The sequence below is a fragment of the Phacochoerus africanus genome, chromosome 3 (genome assembly GCF_016906955.1).
Source record: "Phacochoerus africanus isolate WHEZ1 chromosome 3, ROS_Pafr_v1, whole genome shotgun sequence".
In the NCBI taxonomy this organism is placed as follows: Eukaryota; Metazoa; Chordata; class Mammalia; order Artiodactyla; family Suidae; genus Phacochoerus; species Phacochoerus africanus.
In genome coordinates this window covers 15,390,513-15,408,767 of record NC_062546.1, presented here as the reverse complement: position 1 = coordinate 15,408,767, position 18,255 = coordinate 15,390,513, and the positions used below count along the sequence as shown (strand labels likewise).

At 50.6% G+C, this 18,255-nt stretch overlaps 2 protein-coding genes across 2 annotated transcripts; both read right to left on the bottom strand.

Annotated features, from left to right (window-relative positions):
- Positions 1-1,029: 1,029 nt before the first annotated feature.
- On the bottom strand, positions 1,030-5,561 carry LOC125122048 (colostrum trypsin inhibitor-like). The gene is made up of 3 exons (XM_047770304.1): positions 4,894-5,561; positions 2,021-2,236; positions 1,030-1,522 (listed from the first exon to the last, which is right to left on the bottom strand). Exons 1-3 carry the CDS (start codon positions 4,955-4,957, stop codon positions 1,500-1,502), a joined length of 303 nt encoding a protein of 100 aa, XP_047626260.1. The 5' UTR covers positions 4,958-5,561; the 3' UTR covers positions 1,030-1,499.
- Positions 5,562-10,141: 4,580 nt separating this feature from the next.
- On the bottom strand, positions 10,142-13,814 carry LOC125122047 (serum basic protease inhibitor-like). Its single transcript, XM_047770303.1, has 3 exons — positions 13,651-13,814; positions 11,661-11,850; positions 10,142-11,200 (listed from the first exon to the last, which is right to left on the bottom strand). The coding sequence occupies exons 1-3, from the start codon at positions 13,748-13,750 to the stop codon at positions 11,167-11,169; spliced, it is 324 nt and encodes a 107-aa protein (XP_047626259.1). The 5' UTR covers positions 13,751-13,814; the 3' UTR covers positions 10,142-11,166.
- Between the last annotated feature and the right edge of the window lie 4,441 nt (positions 13,815-18,255).

Here is an 18,255-nt window from a genome sequence, read left to right as displayed (position 1 = left end):
ACTCCTGCGGCATATGGAGGTTCCCAGGCTAGGGGTCGAATCAGAGCTGTAGCCGCTGGCCTACACTAGAGCCACAGCAATGAAGGATCTGAGTCGCATCTGCAACCTACACCACAGCTCACAGCAACGCCGGAACCTTAACCCACTGAGCAAGGCCAGGGGTCGAACCCGCAACCTCATGGTTCCTAGTCGGATTCATTAACCACTGAGCCACAACGGGAACTCCTGAAGAGGTAATTTTTATTTTTATTTTTATATCTATGTATCTGTCTATCCATCTATCTAGCTATTTATCTTTTTGGGGCTCAACCTGAAGCATATGGAAGTTCGTGGGCTAAGGGTTGAATCAGAACTGCAGGTGCCAGCCTATGCCACAGCCACAGCATCACTGGATCCGAGCCACATTTTCAACCTACGCTGCAGCTTGTGGCCATGCCGGATCCTTAACTCCCTGAACGAGGCCAGGGATCCGACCTGCATCCTCATGGATGCTAAATTGGGTTCTTAACCTGCTGAGCCACGACGGAAACATGCCGAGATAATTTTTAATGGGTAGGAAGTTTCAGTTTGGAAAGGTAAAGTCATTCTGGAGACAGGTGGTGGGGATGCTAGCACCACAGCGTGAGGGCCACTCACTGGTCCATTTAGAAATGGTTAAAAAGGAGTTCCCGTCGTGGCGCAGTGGTTAACGAATCCAACTAGGAATCATGAGGTTTCGGGTTCGGTCCCTGCCCTTGCTCAGTGGGTTAATGATCCGGCGTTGCCGTGAGCTGTGGTGTAGGTTGCAGATGCGGCTCGGATCCCGCGTTGCTGTGGCTCTGGCGTAGGCCGGTGGGTACAGCTCCGATTGGACCCCTAGCCTGGGAACCTCCATATGCCGTGGGAGCGGCCCAAGAAATAGCAACAACAACAACAACAAAGAAATGGTTAAAAAGCACGTTTCATGGGTATATACTTTAGCACAATTGTTCAAATATGTAAAATTCTCATTTTCCGAGTATCCCTTTGGGTGGGGAGAGGTGGGCTACCCTGCTGACCAAGAGTCCATGAACTTCCACCCCGCATCACACGCCCCTAGGACATGGTTCCTCCTGGACAGGAAGAACCTTCCCGGTCATCTTGGCGCCCCAGGCAGGAAAGAGCAGCAGGCCAGAAACCGGGGACAGACAGGCAAAGTCCCCACATTTCTTCCATGAGGATCTCCTGGTGATAAGGGACCTTGTGTCTTTTGTCCTTATCTTTATCTTAGGGACACAGGACAATGAGGGCCTGAAGAAAGTAGCATGGGGGTGACTAGGTTTGGTCGCCCTTGTGGCTGTGGGCCGTGTTTGAGGCCGGGCCCAGAGCCCTCGTCGGAAGGCTTTAGACCATGTCAACTTTAACCATTTTATTGACTCAGTCCCGGAGGGTTACAACATGGGCTCAGAACAGGGTATCCACGCAGGAAGGGCAGCTGAACCAGCTCTCGGTCAAGGCCTGGGGAAGCGCAGGTGTCCTCGTCAGCCATTCTTTACCTTGGTGTCTGGAATGGAGATGGCACTTAGCCCCCCCTCTTGGCTGGCCTACTGGTGGCCTAGAACCAGAGCCGTCAAGCTGGATTCCTTAGCCAGCTGCTTCAACAGCCACCATCCTGGGGGTCTCATTTCCGTCACCTCCCACCACGATCACTGCTACAAGCACGTTCATGACCCCCTGGGAAGGCTAAGCTGCCGTTTCCCCTTTGCCAGCCCCCCTCGTGTATTTTGAAAGGGCTTACTACGATAACCAGTATTCCCTCTATCTTTACCATCCGTGCCAACCAGCAGCCGTAGCCTTGCTGTCTACCCTCCAGCACCCTCCTTACCACCATCGCCACCCCTCCGGGACACGGTCTCTTATTCCCATTATCTCATCATCCCCGACTCCCACGGTAGCATCATCATCTGCCTCACTGCCGGCATCCTCCCCACCACCCTCTCCCTTCACCCATCCCTCAGCCTATCCCCCCCATTCCTCTTCCTGCTTCTATCGGAGGACTCACCAGGGGGGTTGCAGACCCTCCGACAGATCGCTGTGGTCGCAAAGTTGTTGGCATTTCCCTGACAACCACCGTACATAAAGAGCTCACACTCAGCGGACGTAGAGTTGTAGAAGTACCGGCGCAAAGAGGCTTTGCAGGGGCCCCCCACTGGGGGGAGCTGGCACAGGGCAGGGGGCGTTTGGAACAACTCCTGGGAGGCCTCTTGCTTGAGACCGGCTGCAAGGGGAAGGAAGAACAGGACCGTCACTTAGGTGTCATTTTTTGGTCTTTTTAGGGCTGCACCTGCAGCATATGGAAATTCCCAAGATAGGGGTTGAATCGGAGCGGCCGCTGCCGGCCTATGCCACAGCCATGGCAATGGCAACACGGGATCAGAGCTGCATCTACGGCCTATGTTGCAGCTTGCAGCAAGGCTGGCTCCTTAACCCACCGAGCGAGGCCAGGGATCAAACGCACATCATCATGGATACTAGTCGGGTTCTTAATACGCTGTGCCACAAGGAGAACTCCCACGTATGTGTCCTTTTAATAAACTGATAATTCTTTCTTTTCCCAGCACCTGTTCTACACCAGGCACCCTCCTAGGCGTGTGCCATACTTGGCATCATTTCAGCAACCCAGCAGAGATGGTATGACTATCCCTACTTCACAAATGAAGAAACTGAGGCTCAGAGAGGTTTGGGAATTTACTAAAACTCATAAAACCTGCAGATTGAGGCCTGGGATTTAAACCCAGATCCAATTTCAAGTCCCAAGTTCTGTACCCTACGGTCTCTCATAACTTGACATCAAGATGTTTGCTGTAGCTTCATTTATAATCGCAAAAAATCATACTTTGGAAAAAATGTTCACCAATAGGGAATCGATGGGCCATTACGCAGTCCCTAGAAAGCGGCGTGTGGATTATATGGATTAACATGGAGAGAGTCCATTAACTTTTGTTGAATAAAAGAATCAAGTTACAAAACAGGAGATCTAGTGGAGTCCCTTTGTGGCACAGGGGGTTAAGGATCTGGTGTTGCCACTGTAGCAGCTTGGGTTGCTGCTGTGGCGTATGTCCAGTCCCTGGCCTGGGAACTTCCACATGCCATGGCCAACATCCCCCCGCCCCCTTAACAACAACAACAAAACAAAATAGGAGATCTGGCACGTCCTGTGGATATAAAATATATGTATAAACCCGCAGGGTGATGATGGGAAGATTATTCCTTGGTATATTTAGAGCAGTTATCTCTGGATGGTGGAATCTCAAGTGATTTTTATTTTCTACAAATTCTTTTTAGTATCATTTGAAGGACAATGAACAAGCATTATTTTTTATAACTAGGAAAAAGTTATTTACATGAATCATCTTTAGTATCCCTGGGTAATCCATAACTAAAGTGACCGGCCTCTTTGACTGAATCACATGTTATTTTCACTCCTTTCTCATTTGGATCTGGCTAGCACACACAGTGATTTATCAAACACACACACACACACACACACACACACACACCCTCAACCATTAGCCTTGGACACCCAGAACTTCGGTGTATCTTCTTATAGGATGCCACAAACACTACTTTGATAATTACACTTTCCCTAATAAGGCCAGCCTCCCTCAGGCAAATCAGCACGTGGGTCCACTTAGCTCTTTGGTACCATCTTGGGCATCCTCAATGCATGCCACACCGGCCACGCTGGGTAGACCAGGAGAAACGTAACCTAGAATGGGGAAGAGGCCATTCTAGGAAGGGAATTTGAAGCCTTTTATTAAGGCAGCAATTTTCAGTGTTGGTTAGAATATTAGACCCTCTTGGGGAACTTTAAAAAAAAAAAGTCCCGGAGTTCCCGTCGTGGCGCAGTGGTTTAATGAATCCGACTAGGAACCATGAGGTTGCGGGTTCGGTCCCTGCCCTTCCTCAGTGGGTTAAGGATCCAGTGTTGCCGTGAGCTGTGGTGAAGGTTGCAGATTCGGCTTGGATCCTGCGTTGCTGTGGCTCTGGCTAGGCTGGTGGCTACAGCTCCGATTGGACCCCTAGCCTGGGAACCTCCATATGCTGTGGGAGCGGCCCTAGAAAAGTCAAAAAGACAAAAAAAAAAAAAAAAAAGTCCCGATGCCTAAGTTTCATCCCAGAGCAATTCAATCTGAATTTCTGAGCGTGAGACCCAGCGAGTCCTCATGGGAAATCTGTGTGCAGCCGGGTTCGAGAATCTGGCCTCCTTTTCACTGCAGTATGAAAATTAATTTTCTTGCTTGAGAGGAATTTTCGGGAGTAGGATTCTAGAGAGCAGGGTTGTCGGGGCTGTGTAAAATACTGGACCCATTTTTAACATCACACATAAACATATTGTTTATCTTTTAAAAACAAGCATATGTATAACTTTCTGATAAAAATTAAAATTTGGGAGTTCCTGTTGTGGCCCAGCAGGTTGAGGGCCCAACATCTTCCTGTGAGGACATGGGTTCAATGCCTGGCCTCACTCAGTGGGCTAAGGATGCGGCGTTGCCATGAGCTATGGTGTGGGTCAAAGATGCGGCTCGAATCCCCCAATTGCCACGGCTGTGGCTGTGGCATAGGTCTCAGCTGCAGCTCCAATTCGACCCTTAACCCGGAAACTTCCATATGCCACAGGTGCAGCCGTAAAAAGAAAAAAAAAATTTTAAGCAAAAAAAATTTAAAAATGTAGTGAGGATGATAGACATCGGGGAGGTCTGGCCCCAGACTTTCCTGCGATGGGATGGTGACCACAGAAGGGCCCCCTTCCCAGATCTAGAGCCTGCTTTCCTCCTGAGGTGGAACGACCACCTGGCCCCTTGGATCCAGCATCCCCCCACCATGGATCTCGGGGATCCTTTTCCCATCCCCTCTGCTCACCTGAGGTCTTACCTGAGCTGGCCATGCCCCGCAGGCAGAGGGTGAGGCAAAGGGCAAGAGAGAGGCTGAGCTTCATGGTGTGAGTAGCTGCGTGTGCCAGTCTGATGCTGGGAAGCTGGAACTTATACCTGCCGTGGAAAGAGAAGAGCTTCTATTCCCTGGGCTTGAGGGAAGTACTTGCCTTTCCTTACGTGGAATAGGAAGCACCCTGGGCCAGGCGTGGGCCTGGGGGAACTGGATCTCCTACCTGGAGGCAGTGCTACTGGCCTTGGATGGGTTCTTCATGGCTATTGAGCAACTCCCTGAAGATGGTGCTTTCGCAGCATCTGGAAGGCCATCCCCAGTCTCATCTACTGCACACTGAGTCCCCGTGATCTTGGACTAAAAAGTGACATTTTGGGGCCTCGGCTTCCCTATCCGTAAAGCAAGTGGGCTGGGCCACATGGTCCCTAAGGGCCCAGCACAGCTGTTCTCCATTCTGTTATTATTGGTTCCCATCCAGAGCCTCCCGGCTCATGGTTTCAACATCCCAAGAGAGAGAACATAGCTCTCTGTTCATTGGTTTATTTATTTAATTTGGGAATAATGAGTTTATTGTTTCATATAAATCATCATACTTACGTTTAAAAGATCAAGCTATACCGAGCAGAATAAACAAGAGGCCAAATCTTTTCCCCCAAATTCTACCAAGGTGCTGAACGGTGGAGACAGAATGAAAGCCACAAACAGAATTTGAAATTTTCTAGTAGCCCTATTTTAAAGAGGGAAAAGAAAGCGGTAAAATTCATTTTAATAATAGTTGATTTAGAAGCTCCCTTGTGGCTTAGCAGGTTAAGGATCCAGGGCTGTCACTGCTGTGGCTCTGGTGACTGCAGCGGTGAGGGTTCGACCCCCTTCTAACCACTTCCGGCAACTTCCGCACGCCTCAGGTGTGGCCTCCAAAAAGGTTTAACTCAATATATCCAAAAGAGTATAATTCCAACATATAATCAGCATGTAATAAAGGTTTGTTATGTAGATTAAAAAAATAATTCTACAGAAACAAAGGGTTTATAGGTATTACTTTCCCTGAATTTGTGCATATTGTCTTTATCCTTCAAGGACAATTTGATGGGATAAAAAAATCCCGGAACAGACTTTCTTTACCCGGAACAGTTATGGCTATGGGACCATGAATTCTGCCATGGACTGTTACTATGAAGTGGCCTAAATGTTCTTCTCCCTAAGAGGTGGCTTTTTCCTACCTGAAAGCCTAAAGTCCTCTTTGCTTATCTTGGAGACAACTTATATTTTGATATCACTCTGCATCATTTCGTGTACTGGAATATGAAATGTTTTTTCTTTTCTTTCCTTCCTTCACTTGCTTGCTTTCTCTCTTTCTTTCTTTCTTTTTTTTTTTGTCTTTTTGCCTTTTCTACAGCCGCTTCCGAGGCATATGGAGGTTCCCAAGATAGGGGTCCAATTGGAGCTGTAGCCACCGGCCTACGCCAGAGCCACAGCAATGCAGGATCCGAGCCGAATCTGCAACCTTCACCACAGCTCACAGCAATGCCGGGTCCTCAACCCAATGAACAAGGCCAGGGACCGAACCCGCAACCTCATGGTTCCTAGTCGGATTCGTTAACCACTGCGCCACACGGGAACTCCATCTTTCTCTCTTTCTCTCTTTCTTTCTCCCCCCACCCTTTTGGCCATACTCACATCATATGGAAGTTCCTAGGCCAGGGATCAAATCTGAGCCGCATCTGTGATCTATACCACAAAAGGCATCCATGCCAGATCCTTAACCCACTGTGTCAGGCTGGGGATCGAACTGGCAATGCCACACAGATGAGCCAGATCGTTAACCCAGTGGGCCACATTAGGACCTCCTGAAATGCTTTTCCAATCTAGAGTGTTTTTGTTTCAGGGGGAGCATATGGAGTTCCTGGGCCAGGGATCAGATCCAAGCCACAGTTGTGATCTAGTAGATTATTTTCCCTTGTGCTTCAGTAGTTAGTGAAAGCATCACCACTGCAGATGGAAGGGTTTTTTTTTTGTTTGTTTGATTTTTGGTTTTTTATGGCCCTATGTGGAAGTTCTCAGCCAGGAATCCACCACAGCAGTGACAATGCCGAATCCTTACCTGCCAAGCCACCAAGGAACTCCGGAGGCAGAGGAATTTACGTTCGAGCTTTGCCATTGGCTATTTGTGTGACCTCAGACAAGTTCTTTAACGTCTATGGACATAGTTTCTCTCTGGAAAAACAACAGAAAGGACCTGTGTTTGGGGTCCCCAGGACTAGGCTCAGGTCCTTCCTAAAAGAACCCACAGGACACAAGGGTGTTATGCTTAAGTTTACAGCGAATGGATGCAGAGTTGAATGAACCAAGGGGGAAAGTGCCTGGGGTGAAGCTGGAGAAACGCAGGCACCAACTTCCAAATGTCTCCTCTCTGTCTAGTCACACAGAATCTGCTTGATTCCCTCGGCCCGGTGTGTCCAAGGTGTTACCCACCAGGGAAGCTGGCTCCTGCCTGGGTGTCTTGGGTTTTTACTGTGTCTGTCACATGGGCATCTACCACCTGCACGACCGACCTCAGTTAAGGAAACCCCAGAGGGAAACAGGCATTTACCACATTAAAAGAGGTTAAAGGGGAATCCTGTTGTGGCTCCGCAGGTTAAGAACCCGACTAGGATCCATGAGGATGTGGGTTCGATCCTTGGCCTCGCTCAGTGAGTTAAGGATCCACTGTTGCTGCAAGCTGTGATGTAGGTTGCATCTCTGGCTTGGATTTGATCCCTGGCCCTGGGAATTTCCATATGCCACAGGAGTGGCTGAAAAAGAAAAAAAAAAAAGTTTGAAGAAGATAGTCAAATGAATTAAAGAAGCACATGGGGGTGGTGCAGTATCCAGGTGCCATGGGGGTGATGTGCTCCGTGGGGCGTGGAACTCCGTACCCCGGGAACTCCTCGCCCTCCGCAGCTCCTCTCTTTGGCTGAGTTTTATTCTTTATACTAAATGGGAACAGTATTTACTTACTTTCTTGTCTGTGCTGAATTCCGTGAGTTGTCCTAGTGAATATTGAAAGTGGGAAGTAGGGGTCTGGAACCCCTGAATTTATAGCCCCTTGGTCAACTTGTGGGGGACCCTGGAGACTTCTGACTGGAGTTTGAAGTGGGGCCAGTCTTGTAGGACTGAGCCCTCAACCTGTAGGGGCCGTGCTCACTCTTCCTTCTGCATCCCCTGGACACTCCAACTGCTCCTTCTCTCCCTCCAGTCAGAACCGCCTGCCTTAACCAGCTCACTGTGCCTGGACCTGGGAGATTTCCTTGCTAGAAGTGATCACAGGCTGAAAGGCATCTTGTTCATCATCACTGATGGTGTATTCCTCCCTCCCCCCAGCTACAGTGTCGGTTCCAGGAGAGCAGGGAGCTGTGCGACGTCCACCGCTGGGACCCAGAGCCTGGGACCCAGAGCCTAGGTCAGAGCCTGGCACACCCAGTAGGCACTCAGGCAGGACATGGTTACTGATCCTTCCTGGGTGCAGGCCCCGTTCCCAAGCTCTTACCTGGATTCACCCCCTCGGTCCTCTACTCCGTAAGAGGCAGGTGCGGTTCTCCCCCCTCCCCTTGTGCGAAGAGTTAGATGATGGCAGCAGTCAGGCGATTGTCCGCACAGCTGGTAAGTTGACGGTTCCAGAGTTTGCAGCCATGGGGTCTATTCTGAGCTTTCAATCACCAGCGCATTCTATCCTAATCAGCGTTTGCTGAACGAGTGACTGGATGAACCCGTGTCTACTCAGCATCTTCCCACAAGACTTCTGCAGGCATCCTGGACCCAAGATGGACCAAACTCGACTCTTCATCTTTCCCCTCAAAGACTTGTGTGTCCCCGCTTCTCCCGGGAAACTGACAGCTGTCCTCGCTCCTTCCTTCTCCTCGCCCCCCAGGAGCATCTCGTAGCAAAGCCCGTGGGCTGTCCCTCCTCACGGGCTCCTCTGCCGCCCCTGCTCGCTGCGGAGTCCAGGCTGCTCCCATCCCCCCCCTGCACACGGGTCATGACCCCACGGCCTCGAGCCCGCCCTTCCTCTCCAGCCTCCAGCAGCTTCTCCTCACTTTGTCCAGGCCCTTCCTCTGGCCTCAGATAAAGCCCCAAACCCTCAGCTTGTCTCACAAGGCCCCTCAGGTCTGGTCCCCACGTCTACACCCAGGAGCGTCTCCCTCCTCCCCTCACTCATCTCACTCCTCCTCCTCCTCCATCTCTTGCTTTTCCATCTACTGAGAACAACCTCCCCCCACCTCCTTGCAGGGACTCTTGCTCATTCATCAGCTCTCAGCTAAAGTTCCCTTCCCCAGGGGGTTCCCTCCATCCCAGCGCCCCCCCCCCCCCGCCTCCATGCGAGGCGGGTCCCTCTGTTACCTCCCTTCACACTAACGGACACCACATTTCTCATTAATCACTTGTTCAATATCTCACAGGATTGCCTTCTAGCAAATCAACTGCGTGAGAGCAGATTTGGTGCATCCTGTGCAGTACAGATACTGAGAAAATATTTTGTATTCATTATTCATATTAATGATTTATAAATTATTAGTGATTTATAAACTACTGCCTACACACACATACACAAAATCTTAATAATTGGGTGGAGGAGTTCCCGTTGTGGCTAGGTGGTAAGGAACCCGACTAGTAGCCACAAGGATGTGGGTCCGATCCCTGGCCTTGTTCAGTGGGTTACGGGCTGTGAGCTGTGGTGTAGGTCACAGATGTGGCTCAGAACTGGGGTTGCTGTGGTGTAGATCAGCAGCTGCAGCTCCAATTTGACCTACCCTGGGAACTTCCCTATGCCACAGGTGTGGCCACGAAAATAAATAAATAAATAAATAAATAAATAATCAGGAACCAAAAGACTTCAATTTTTCCAAGTCACAGGGGTGGTGGTTTGTGCGGCTTCAGGGAGAGGGTGTACTTCCTCATGTTGCCACCAGAGGGCAGGCACTGCCCACCTTAAAAAGTGGCTCCTACGGGCTGAGGAACAGGTGACTTGATCCCAAGGAGAACCAGCAGAAGCCCCCACCTCTCTCCTACATTTTTGAAGCACCAGAGGGTCAAATGAAGGGCAGGGCGGGGTGGGGCAAGGGACTGGGCCTGGGTGAGGTCTGTCATGGAATTAAGGCGTTAGGTTACCTCTGAGGAAGAAAGAGACCTTTTCAGAGAACTTTGGCCACCAAGGGACTTCCCGAGGGCGGACTTCCACGTGGTGACACTACAAAAAATGTTGTTTGTTCTCTTCTTTATTGTAGTAGACAGCACACTTTCAAGGCAGTCAGGAGCCAAGGAAACAAAACTCTATTTTTTTGGCTTTTTTTTTTTTTTTTTTTTAGGGCATATGGAGGTTCCCAGGCTAGGGGTCTAATTGGAGCTGTAGCCACCGGCCTATACCAGAGCCACAGCAACTCGGGATCCGAACCGAGTCTGCAACCTACACCACAGCTCATGGCAACGCCAGATCCTTAACCCACTGAGCAAGGCCAGGGGTCGAACTCACAACCTCATGGTTCCTAGTTGGATTCGTTTCCACTGCACCACAACCGGAACTCCACAAAACTCTATTTTTAAGCAAGCATTTTGCTCGGTGGTGTTCAAAACACTTTAGCACCATAAGCAACGTAATTTTTGAAAATACCCAAACCCAGGAATTCCTTAAGACAGATACCATCACCCTCTCTTTTGCAAACAAAGAAACTGTGGCTCAGAGAGGTGAAGTGACTTGCCCGGGACCACACAGCAACATCCAGGGCTACTGAAGCCAAACTCCTCTAATTAGTAACAAGTTCTTTTCCACTAAAATGCCATAAATTAATAATAATTCTTATTAGAGGATGAAGGGGAGGATAGGGGTTAGGACAAAAGTCCCGCCTTCAAACCCCAGGTTCTGTAGTCACTCCAGTTGTGAGCTCCTGCATTCACTCCATCATTCCTCTAGAAATGAGGGACTTGGTTTCAAATCCCAGGCCCTACAGTGGTGAGGATCGGTGCTTCTGCCTTCATTCCTTCATTCCACAAAGAATTAGAGATGGTCGGTCTCCTTTGAGCCAGGGACAGTGCTCGGTGCTCGGGGTAAAGGGAAGCCTCGCTCTCATGGTGCTTAGAGCTGCCTGGATGACACGCAGCTCAAACACATAGACCCATGGGCGGAAGGACAGAGGCAGGAGTCTGATGAGGAAGGTGGGGCTGAGAAGGGAGCAGGGGAGGCTGGACTGGTTCAGATGCAACCCCAGCCCAGCCGAGGGTGGGGCCTCCTCAATCTTCAGCATCTCGGGGGAGGACAGGTCCACTGCAAAAACAAAGGAACTTGCTGATTGACACCTCTGAGGCCCCAGACCTGCGCCCTGAACATCCCGACAGGTCCTAGACCTTCCCAGAAGCGAGCAACCACAGTCCCCCCAGGACCAGGATGGCCAACGAAGAGGAGGTGGGTTTTCCAGGCCTTAGGTGGGGGCGCTCAGGAGCACCGCAGGCCTGCTCTGCAGGGTGGCTGACTCAGGGTTCCCATCTGAGCAAGGGGAGCATGGGAGGAAGCTCAGGTCACGAAGATGGGGCTTCCAGGGGCGAGCTTCTGCCAAGCTGGCCCGTGGAGGAGGTGCTGAGGCTGTGGTGTCACAGGACACGGAGGCCACGTGTCCTGGGAGGGGGGGAGGGGGAGAGACACTGTGGGGGTGAGGGGTGTGGGGCCCCGAGAGCTCCGCCTCTCTCCCCAGCCCTTCCCCTTCCCCCTGCCCCGCCCCAGGTCTTACCAGAAGTCCCGCCAGGAACCGCAGGTGCTCATGCAGTCCTCCATCGCCTCAAAGTTGTTCTTCTTGGCTTCGCAGCCACCATATATAAATTCCTCACAGCTCCTGGATCTGATGTTGTAGAAATACTTGATCATACGGGCCTTGCAGGGCCCCGTGTAGGGAGGCTCCAGGCAGAAGGCAGGTGGCAGCTCTGCGGGGACGGGAGGAGCTCTGGTCAGTTGGAAGGAGGGTCCCCGGAGCTCTGTCTACAAGGTGACCAACTGCAGAGACCAATTGATTTGCACTAGAGAATGGGAGGGGTGCAGGGCTGGGAAGTGGGAAGCGGCCGTTTGCTGACATGCTTTCTGGGACATTGTTATTCATGCTGAGACGTGACGATGACATGGTAATCACGTAAATGTTTAAATACCCTCCTGAAGTATTTATGGATTAATTGGCAGGAGGTCTTGGATTCGCTTCAGACATCTCTTTTTTTAAAAACATGGCGGAGTTCCCTTGGTGGCGCAGTGGTTAACGAATCCGACTAGGAACCATGAGGTTGCAGGTTCGATCCCTGGTCTCGCTCAGTGGGTTAAGGATCCGGCGTTGCTGTGGCTGTGGTGTAGGCCGATGGCTGTGGCTCTGATTCGACCCCTAGCCTGGGAACCTCCATATGCCGCGGGAGTGGCCCTAGAAATAGCAAAAAGACAAAAAAAAAGTGGCAGACACAGGAAACGATATTCTCCATGTGTCGATAATTATTGAGGCTGGAAGATGGGTGCATAGGTTTTATAATGCAAGTCTCTGCACTTATGTGTATATGGTAGAAAGGTCTGACTACTACAAAACTGTGACGGCATCATGCTGTAGAGGTGAAAGGCGTGGAGAAAAAGATACCACTGTATCAGCTTTGGTTGCCTCTCAGGAACTGGAATAATTGTGTATTGAGGAAGTACTGTTGTTGCGATTTACAATAAAAATATATTTGATCTTCTTCCTTCCTGCCTCAGACCTTCTAAATACCCTGAAATTTCCAAAGCAAGGAGGGCAATACAGGTGTTTTCAGGTGGTGGGGTTTTTGTTTTGTTTTGTTTTTTGTTTTTTAAGGCTAGGGGTCGAATTGGAGCTACAGCTGCCGGCCTACACCACAGCCACAGCAACGCCGGATCCTTAACCCACTGAGCGAGACCAGGGATCGAACCTGCATCCTCATGGATACTAGCCAGATTCATTTCCACTGAGCCACGACAGGAACTCCCATTTTAGGGGTTTTAATTGAGGCATCCATAAGCTGGCAAATTGAGTCACTGGCCGTTGGTGATTGAACTCAGGGTCAGTGCCCTCCTCTCACCCCAGAGGTACTGGGGCTGAAAGTTCTTGCCCTCTAAGCACCTGCTGGGACTTTGTGGAGACCAGCCCTGTCCTGAAACTACCCTGGGTCCTGTTCCTCAGGCATCGCATGACTCTGTGGAAGACAGTACCATTCAAGAGTTTCAGGAGCCCTCAGCCAGGAACCAGGACAAAGATCAAATATTGAGCTTCTCAGTACACGACAGAAAGGCTACGGGACAAGGCAGTGACCAGGAATAGAGAGTCTCAGAGATTGGGGTCTCTGATCCGGTAGAGTTAGGCAGGATGATTTTTTTTTTCTTTTTAGAGCCAAATGTGCAGCTGATGGAAGTCAGGATCAAATCAGAGCTACAGCTGCCATGGCCACAGCAGCTTGAGATCTGAGCCGCTCTGTGACCTACACCACAGCTCCTGGCAGCCTGATCCTTAACCCACTGAGTGGGGCCGGGGATTGAACCCACATCCTCATGGATACTAGTCGGGTTCGTTACTACTGAGCCACAATGGGAATGCCTGAATTTTTTTTAAAAAAAAGCTGAAAACATAATGATTTTCCTTTGAGAGTCATGAAATGTCACCCCACCCTGCCCCCCCAGCCCTTCCATGGCCTCGCCCCCATCTCCCCACCTGGCCTGTACAGGGGACGTGAGCTGGGACTTACCTTCTATCTGGCTCCTCTCTTCACACCCCTGGGTGCTGGCCACCAGGGTGCCCAGGAGGAGGAGGAGGAGGAGGGCTGCAGATAGGCAGAGCTGGCTCATCTTCAGGGCCTCGCAGGAGGGCTTCTGAGAATGGCTGGGAGACAGAGCTTTTCACAGCCCAGCTGAGGGGTGGGGACAGGCTGTGAGGAGGGGAGTGAGGAAGGGGAGGAGCTGGGGTCAGTCCTGGAGGTTGTGCAATTCCGACACCCCCCCCCCAACCAGGCTTCCTGCCTCTGCCTGTTGGGGCCAGATGCTCAGTGACAGTGCTTCTCAAACTGGACAAGGCTTGTGGGTGTCGTGGAAAAATAGACTGTGAGTCCACAGGTGGACTTTTGTTTGTTTGTCTTTTTAGGGCCACGGAGGTTCCCAGGCTAAGGGTCTAATCGGAGCTGTTGCTGCTGGCCACAGCCCCAGCCACAGCCACGCCAGATCCGAGCCGTTCTGCGACCTACACCACAGCTCATGGTAATGCTGGATCCTTAACCCACTGAGCGAGGCCAGGGATTGAACCCGCAACCTCATGGTTCCTGGTTGGATTCGTTTCCGCTGCACCACGACGGGAACTCCTCCACAGGTGGACTTGTGCCCAATCTGTTCCCTCACGGAGCTTCCCACACACACGCTTCCCCTCCCCCAGTCCCTAGAGTGAAGAGAAGCTTTTAAGGATGAAGAAGGGGGAGGGCGCTCAGGGAGGGGTCCTGATTTCGTCCCATCACCCAGGGCAAAGGGAGCCCCCTGGGCTATGGCTCCTGCCCAGCCAGGGGTGGCGGTGTGACTTTGGGGAAGATCCTGTCCCTCTCAGGTCCTCACTGCCCGTCTTTAAGACGGGTGAGGTGCTCTCCTAACTTGTAGCCTCTCTCCTCCACTGAAACGGTTCCTGGGAGTCTTGCCAGACCAGGGGCCCCAAGTCCTTTGTCCAGAGATGGAGGCGGCCCCATTCACAGGACTCTGGGAAGAGCAAGCCTCCCAGGCAGGCCTTGGGACCCAGTCCACCTGCCAGGCTTGCTCTAGGGCTTTGGCAGGCAAGGGAGAAAACCAGGAACTGAGTTCCCTAACCTCCGGGTGTAAGTCTCTTCCATGTGTCCAGAAGCCTATTTTTCTCTTCTTTTTATGGTGCACGTGTGGCATATGGAAGTTCCCAGGCTGGGGGTCGAATTGGAGCTTCGACTGCTGGCCTACACCACAGCCACACCAGATCTAAGCCGCATTTGCACTTTGTGGCAACACCGGATCCCCAACCCACTTCGAACCTGAAACCTCATGGTTCCTAGTCAGATTCGTTTCTGCTGTGCCACGACGGGAACTCCTGCAAGGGTCTTACTTAAATATGAGAATGCAGATAAAGCTGGTTCTGTCCTCACTATCTTGTTCTTAGACAAATTTCTCAATGTCTCTGAGTTTCACTTTTCTTGTGTAATACAGATAATGCTTGGAGTTCGCATCCTGGCTCAGTGGTTAACGAATCCGACTAGCATCCATGAGGACGTGGGTTCAATCCCTGGCCCCGTTCAGTGGGTTAAGGATCTGGCATTGCCTGAGCTGTGATGTAGCTTGCAGACGAGGCTCAGATCCCAAGTTGCTGTGGCTGTAGGCCGGCAACTATAGCTCTGATTGGACCCCTAGCCTGAGAACCTCCATATGCCACCAGCGTGGCCCTAAAAGTCAAAAAAAGACAAAAAAAAAAAAGATAATGCTTACACCTGCCAATATCTCCAGCCACAGACCACCTGAAACACTCCTGTTCCTGGTTGAACAAGTTGGGCTTAGTACTCCCTGCAGCCAGGCGAACACGCACACAGGGGAACCACATGGCTTCAGGGAGCTGGCTTTGCTCTGGAGGGATGCTGTCAGGAAGCAGGCAGGTCTCTGGGTATCTTAACCTTAAGTCGAAGAAGGGAAGACGAGAGATAGGTGAGAGCTGCACTGGGTAAAGAAGGAGAAGCCACTCAAGATACAGGGATGCTTGGTCATCTTGGTGGTTTGTATAATGCAGCTCGTTTTGTTTGTGTTCAAACATGATTACAAAGTGTTTTATCTTTGTCTTAATATATCATGGTTACAACATGGACTTCTTCTTCTTCTTCTTCTTCTTTTTTTTTTGCTTTTTAGGGCCGCACCCATGGTATATGGAGGTTCCCAGGCTAGGGGTCGAATCAGAGCTGTAGCCGCTGGCCTACACCACAGCTACAGCAACTCAGGATTCAACCTGCATCTGCGACCTACACCACAGCTCATGGCAACCCCAGATCCTTAACCCACTGAGTGAAGCCAGGGATCAAACTTGCATCCTCATGAATGCTAGTCAGATTTGTTTCCGCTGAGCCATGATGGGAACTCCTTATTTTATTTTATTTATTTTCTCTTATTTTATTTTACTTTTGGCCTCACCTGCAGCATGTGGAAGATCCCACGCCAAGGATGGCACCCTTGCTATAGTTCCAACCTGAGCCACAGCTGCACCAATGCCAGATCCTGAACCTGCTGCATGACATGGGAACTTCCTGGAGGGACCTTTGTAGAGCAGAGTCTTTCTCACTGCTGATGAAATCATTGAGGCCTAGAGACTTTGAGTAGCATAGATTTTTAAATATAGCACATGTAGAGTTAGTTCTGCCCTTAACTACATTGAAGTCTTGGGCAAATTTCTCAGCATCTCTGAATTTCACTTCCCTTATGTAATAAATAAAAATTACGCTTATACCTGTCAATGTCTCCAGCCACAGAGCACCTGAAACACTCTGTTCCTGGTTGAACGAGTTGGGTTTATTACTCACTGCAGCCAGATGAACACACACCCTGGGGACACCATGGCTTCTGATTGAGGGCAAGTTAGAAAGGACTTACAAGAGGTGGGCTTGTGGTAGGTGACTTGGCGGAGGTTTCAGGAAGCTGGCTTTGCTCTGGATGGATGCTGTCAGGAAGCGGGCAGGTCTCTGATTGGGTATCATTATTACTACTGTCTTTTTAGGGCCACACCCACAGCATATGGAAGTTCCCAGGCTGGGGGTCAAATGGTAGCTGCAGCTGCCAGCTACATCACAGCCACCGCAATGCCAGATCCCAGCTGCATCTGTGACCCACACCACAGCTCACGGCTTCTCGGGATCCTTAACCCACTGATCGAGGCCAGGGATCGAACCCGAGTCCTCACGGATACTGGTCCTGTTCGTTGCCACTGAGCCACAACCGGAACTCCCTGACCGGGTATCTTACTCTTAAGTCTAAGAAGGGAAGACCAGATAGAGGTTAGAGCTGTTTTGGGTAAAGAAGCAGCAGCCACTCAAGATATGGAGGTGCTTGGTCATTTTGGTGGTTTGTATAATTCAGCTCATTTTGTCTGTTTCAAATATGATTAAAGAGTGTCCTATTTTTGTCCTGATCCATCATGGGCACAGAATGGCCTGTTTAACCTTACTGTTTTGTGAAATGTTTATGTTCAGGAGTAGAACGGAAGGCCAACTCTGGTGCCAGGTCAGCTCGCAAAAGTCAGAGGTTGCCTTCCTCTCTTTCCATCAAACTTATAGAATTATGGTGAGAAGTTCCCGTCATGCCTCAGCAGTAGCGAACCCGACTAGCATCCATGAGGAAGTGGGTTCGATCCCTGGCCTCGCTCAATGGGTTAAGGATCGGGCATTGCTGTGAGCTGTGGTGTAGGCTGCCGTCATGGCTCGGATCCCCTGTTGCTGGGGCTGTGGCTGTGGTGTAGGCTGGCAGCCGCAGCTCCGATTTGACCCCTAGCCTGGGAACTTCCATACGCCATGGGTTTGGCCCTAAAAATTATTTTAAAAAGAGAAGAAGAATGAGAAGTACCACTGAGGCAGGAGATGGATGGGCTCCAGATAGACATTTACAACCAGCCACCTGTCTATACTTCCAGATAGAAATCACACCAGGCACAAGGCCAATAACAAACTTGTCTTCTGTGCACATGTTGACTAATGGGAATGGCAGGGGCAGAGAGGGGCGAAGATTGCATACTTCCTATTCTTGAGGTCAGGGAGACCCCAACTCCACATGTGCAGAAGGACCTCTCTAGGTCAGAAGGGGAGGGGGCCTCAGGCCATAATAAGTCCTGACAGCTGTCTCATAACCCTTTGCTCTGCAATCCATCTTGGCCAAAAGCTATGCAAGCCCGTTGAGGAGGGCCTTGGGTCTGGTTAGGTGTGAGAAATAAAGCAACATCATTGGCCGATGGTAAACAAATACCCAGAAGAACTGTCCTATATAAATGATTTAAATCACCTTGCTGGCACACTCCTCACGCAAGCAGACACCCACACCCATTCGTCTCCTTCGGGTGTGTATTACCGCTTCGCTTCTGCCTTAGGTAAATAGACTGCTTCTCTGTGGGCGCTCCCACATGTTGAACTGTGTTGGTAACAGCAGACTTTGTACCTGTTTTTATCATCGTTGCCTCCTTGAAACCTTCTTGCTCTCAACAGGGGGCGAGAATCAGGCCAGTTCTTCTTTTAGCTTCTAGCTAGTCTCGTAGCTAAGATTCCTGGTTTTCATCCAGGCTGCCCAGGTTCAATTCCTGAGCAGAGAATTAAGATCTCATTTCAAGC

Excerpts from the sequence above, each read along its gene's own strand:
- LOC125122048 (XM_047770304.1), bottom strand. The coding sequence starts at position 4,957 with ATGAAGCTCAGCCTCTCTCTTGCCCTTTGCCTCACCCTCTGCCTGCGG. Across the intron at positions 2,237-4,893 it reads GCGGGGCATGGCCAGCTCAG|CCGGTCTCAAGCAAGAGGCC; the intron begins GTAAGACCTCAG and ends TTCCCCTTGCAG. Across the intron at positions 1,523-2,020 it reads GAGGGTCTGCAACCCCCCTG|ACACCAAGGTAAAGAATGGC; the intron begins GTGAGTCCTCCG and ends TCTCCATTCCAG.
- LOC125122047 (XM_047770303.1), bottom strand. The coding sequence starts at position 13,750 with ATGAGCCAGCTCTGCCTATCTGCAGCCCTCCTCCTCCTCCTCCTCCTG. Across the intron at positions 11,851-13,650 it reads AGAGAGGAGCCAGATAGAAG|AGCTGCCACCTGCCTTCTGC; the intron begins GTAAGTCCCAGC and ends CCGTCCCCGCAG. Across the intron at positions 11,201-11,660 it reads GGTTCCTGGCGGGACTTCTG|TGGACCTGTCCTCCCCCGAG; the intron begins GTAAGACCTGGG and ends TTGTTTTTGCAG.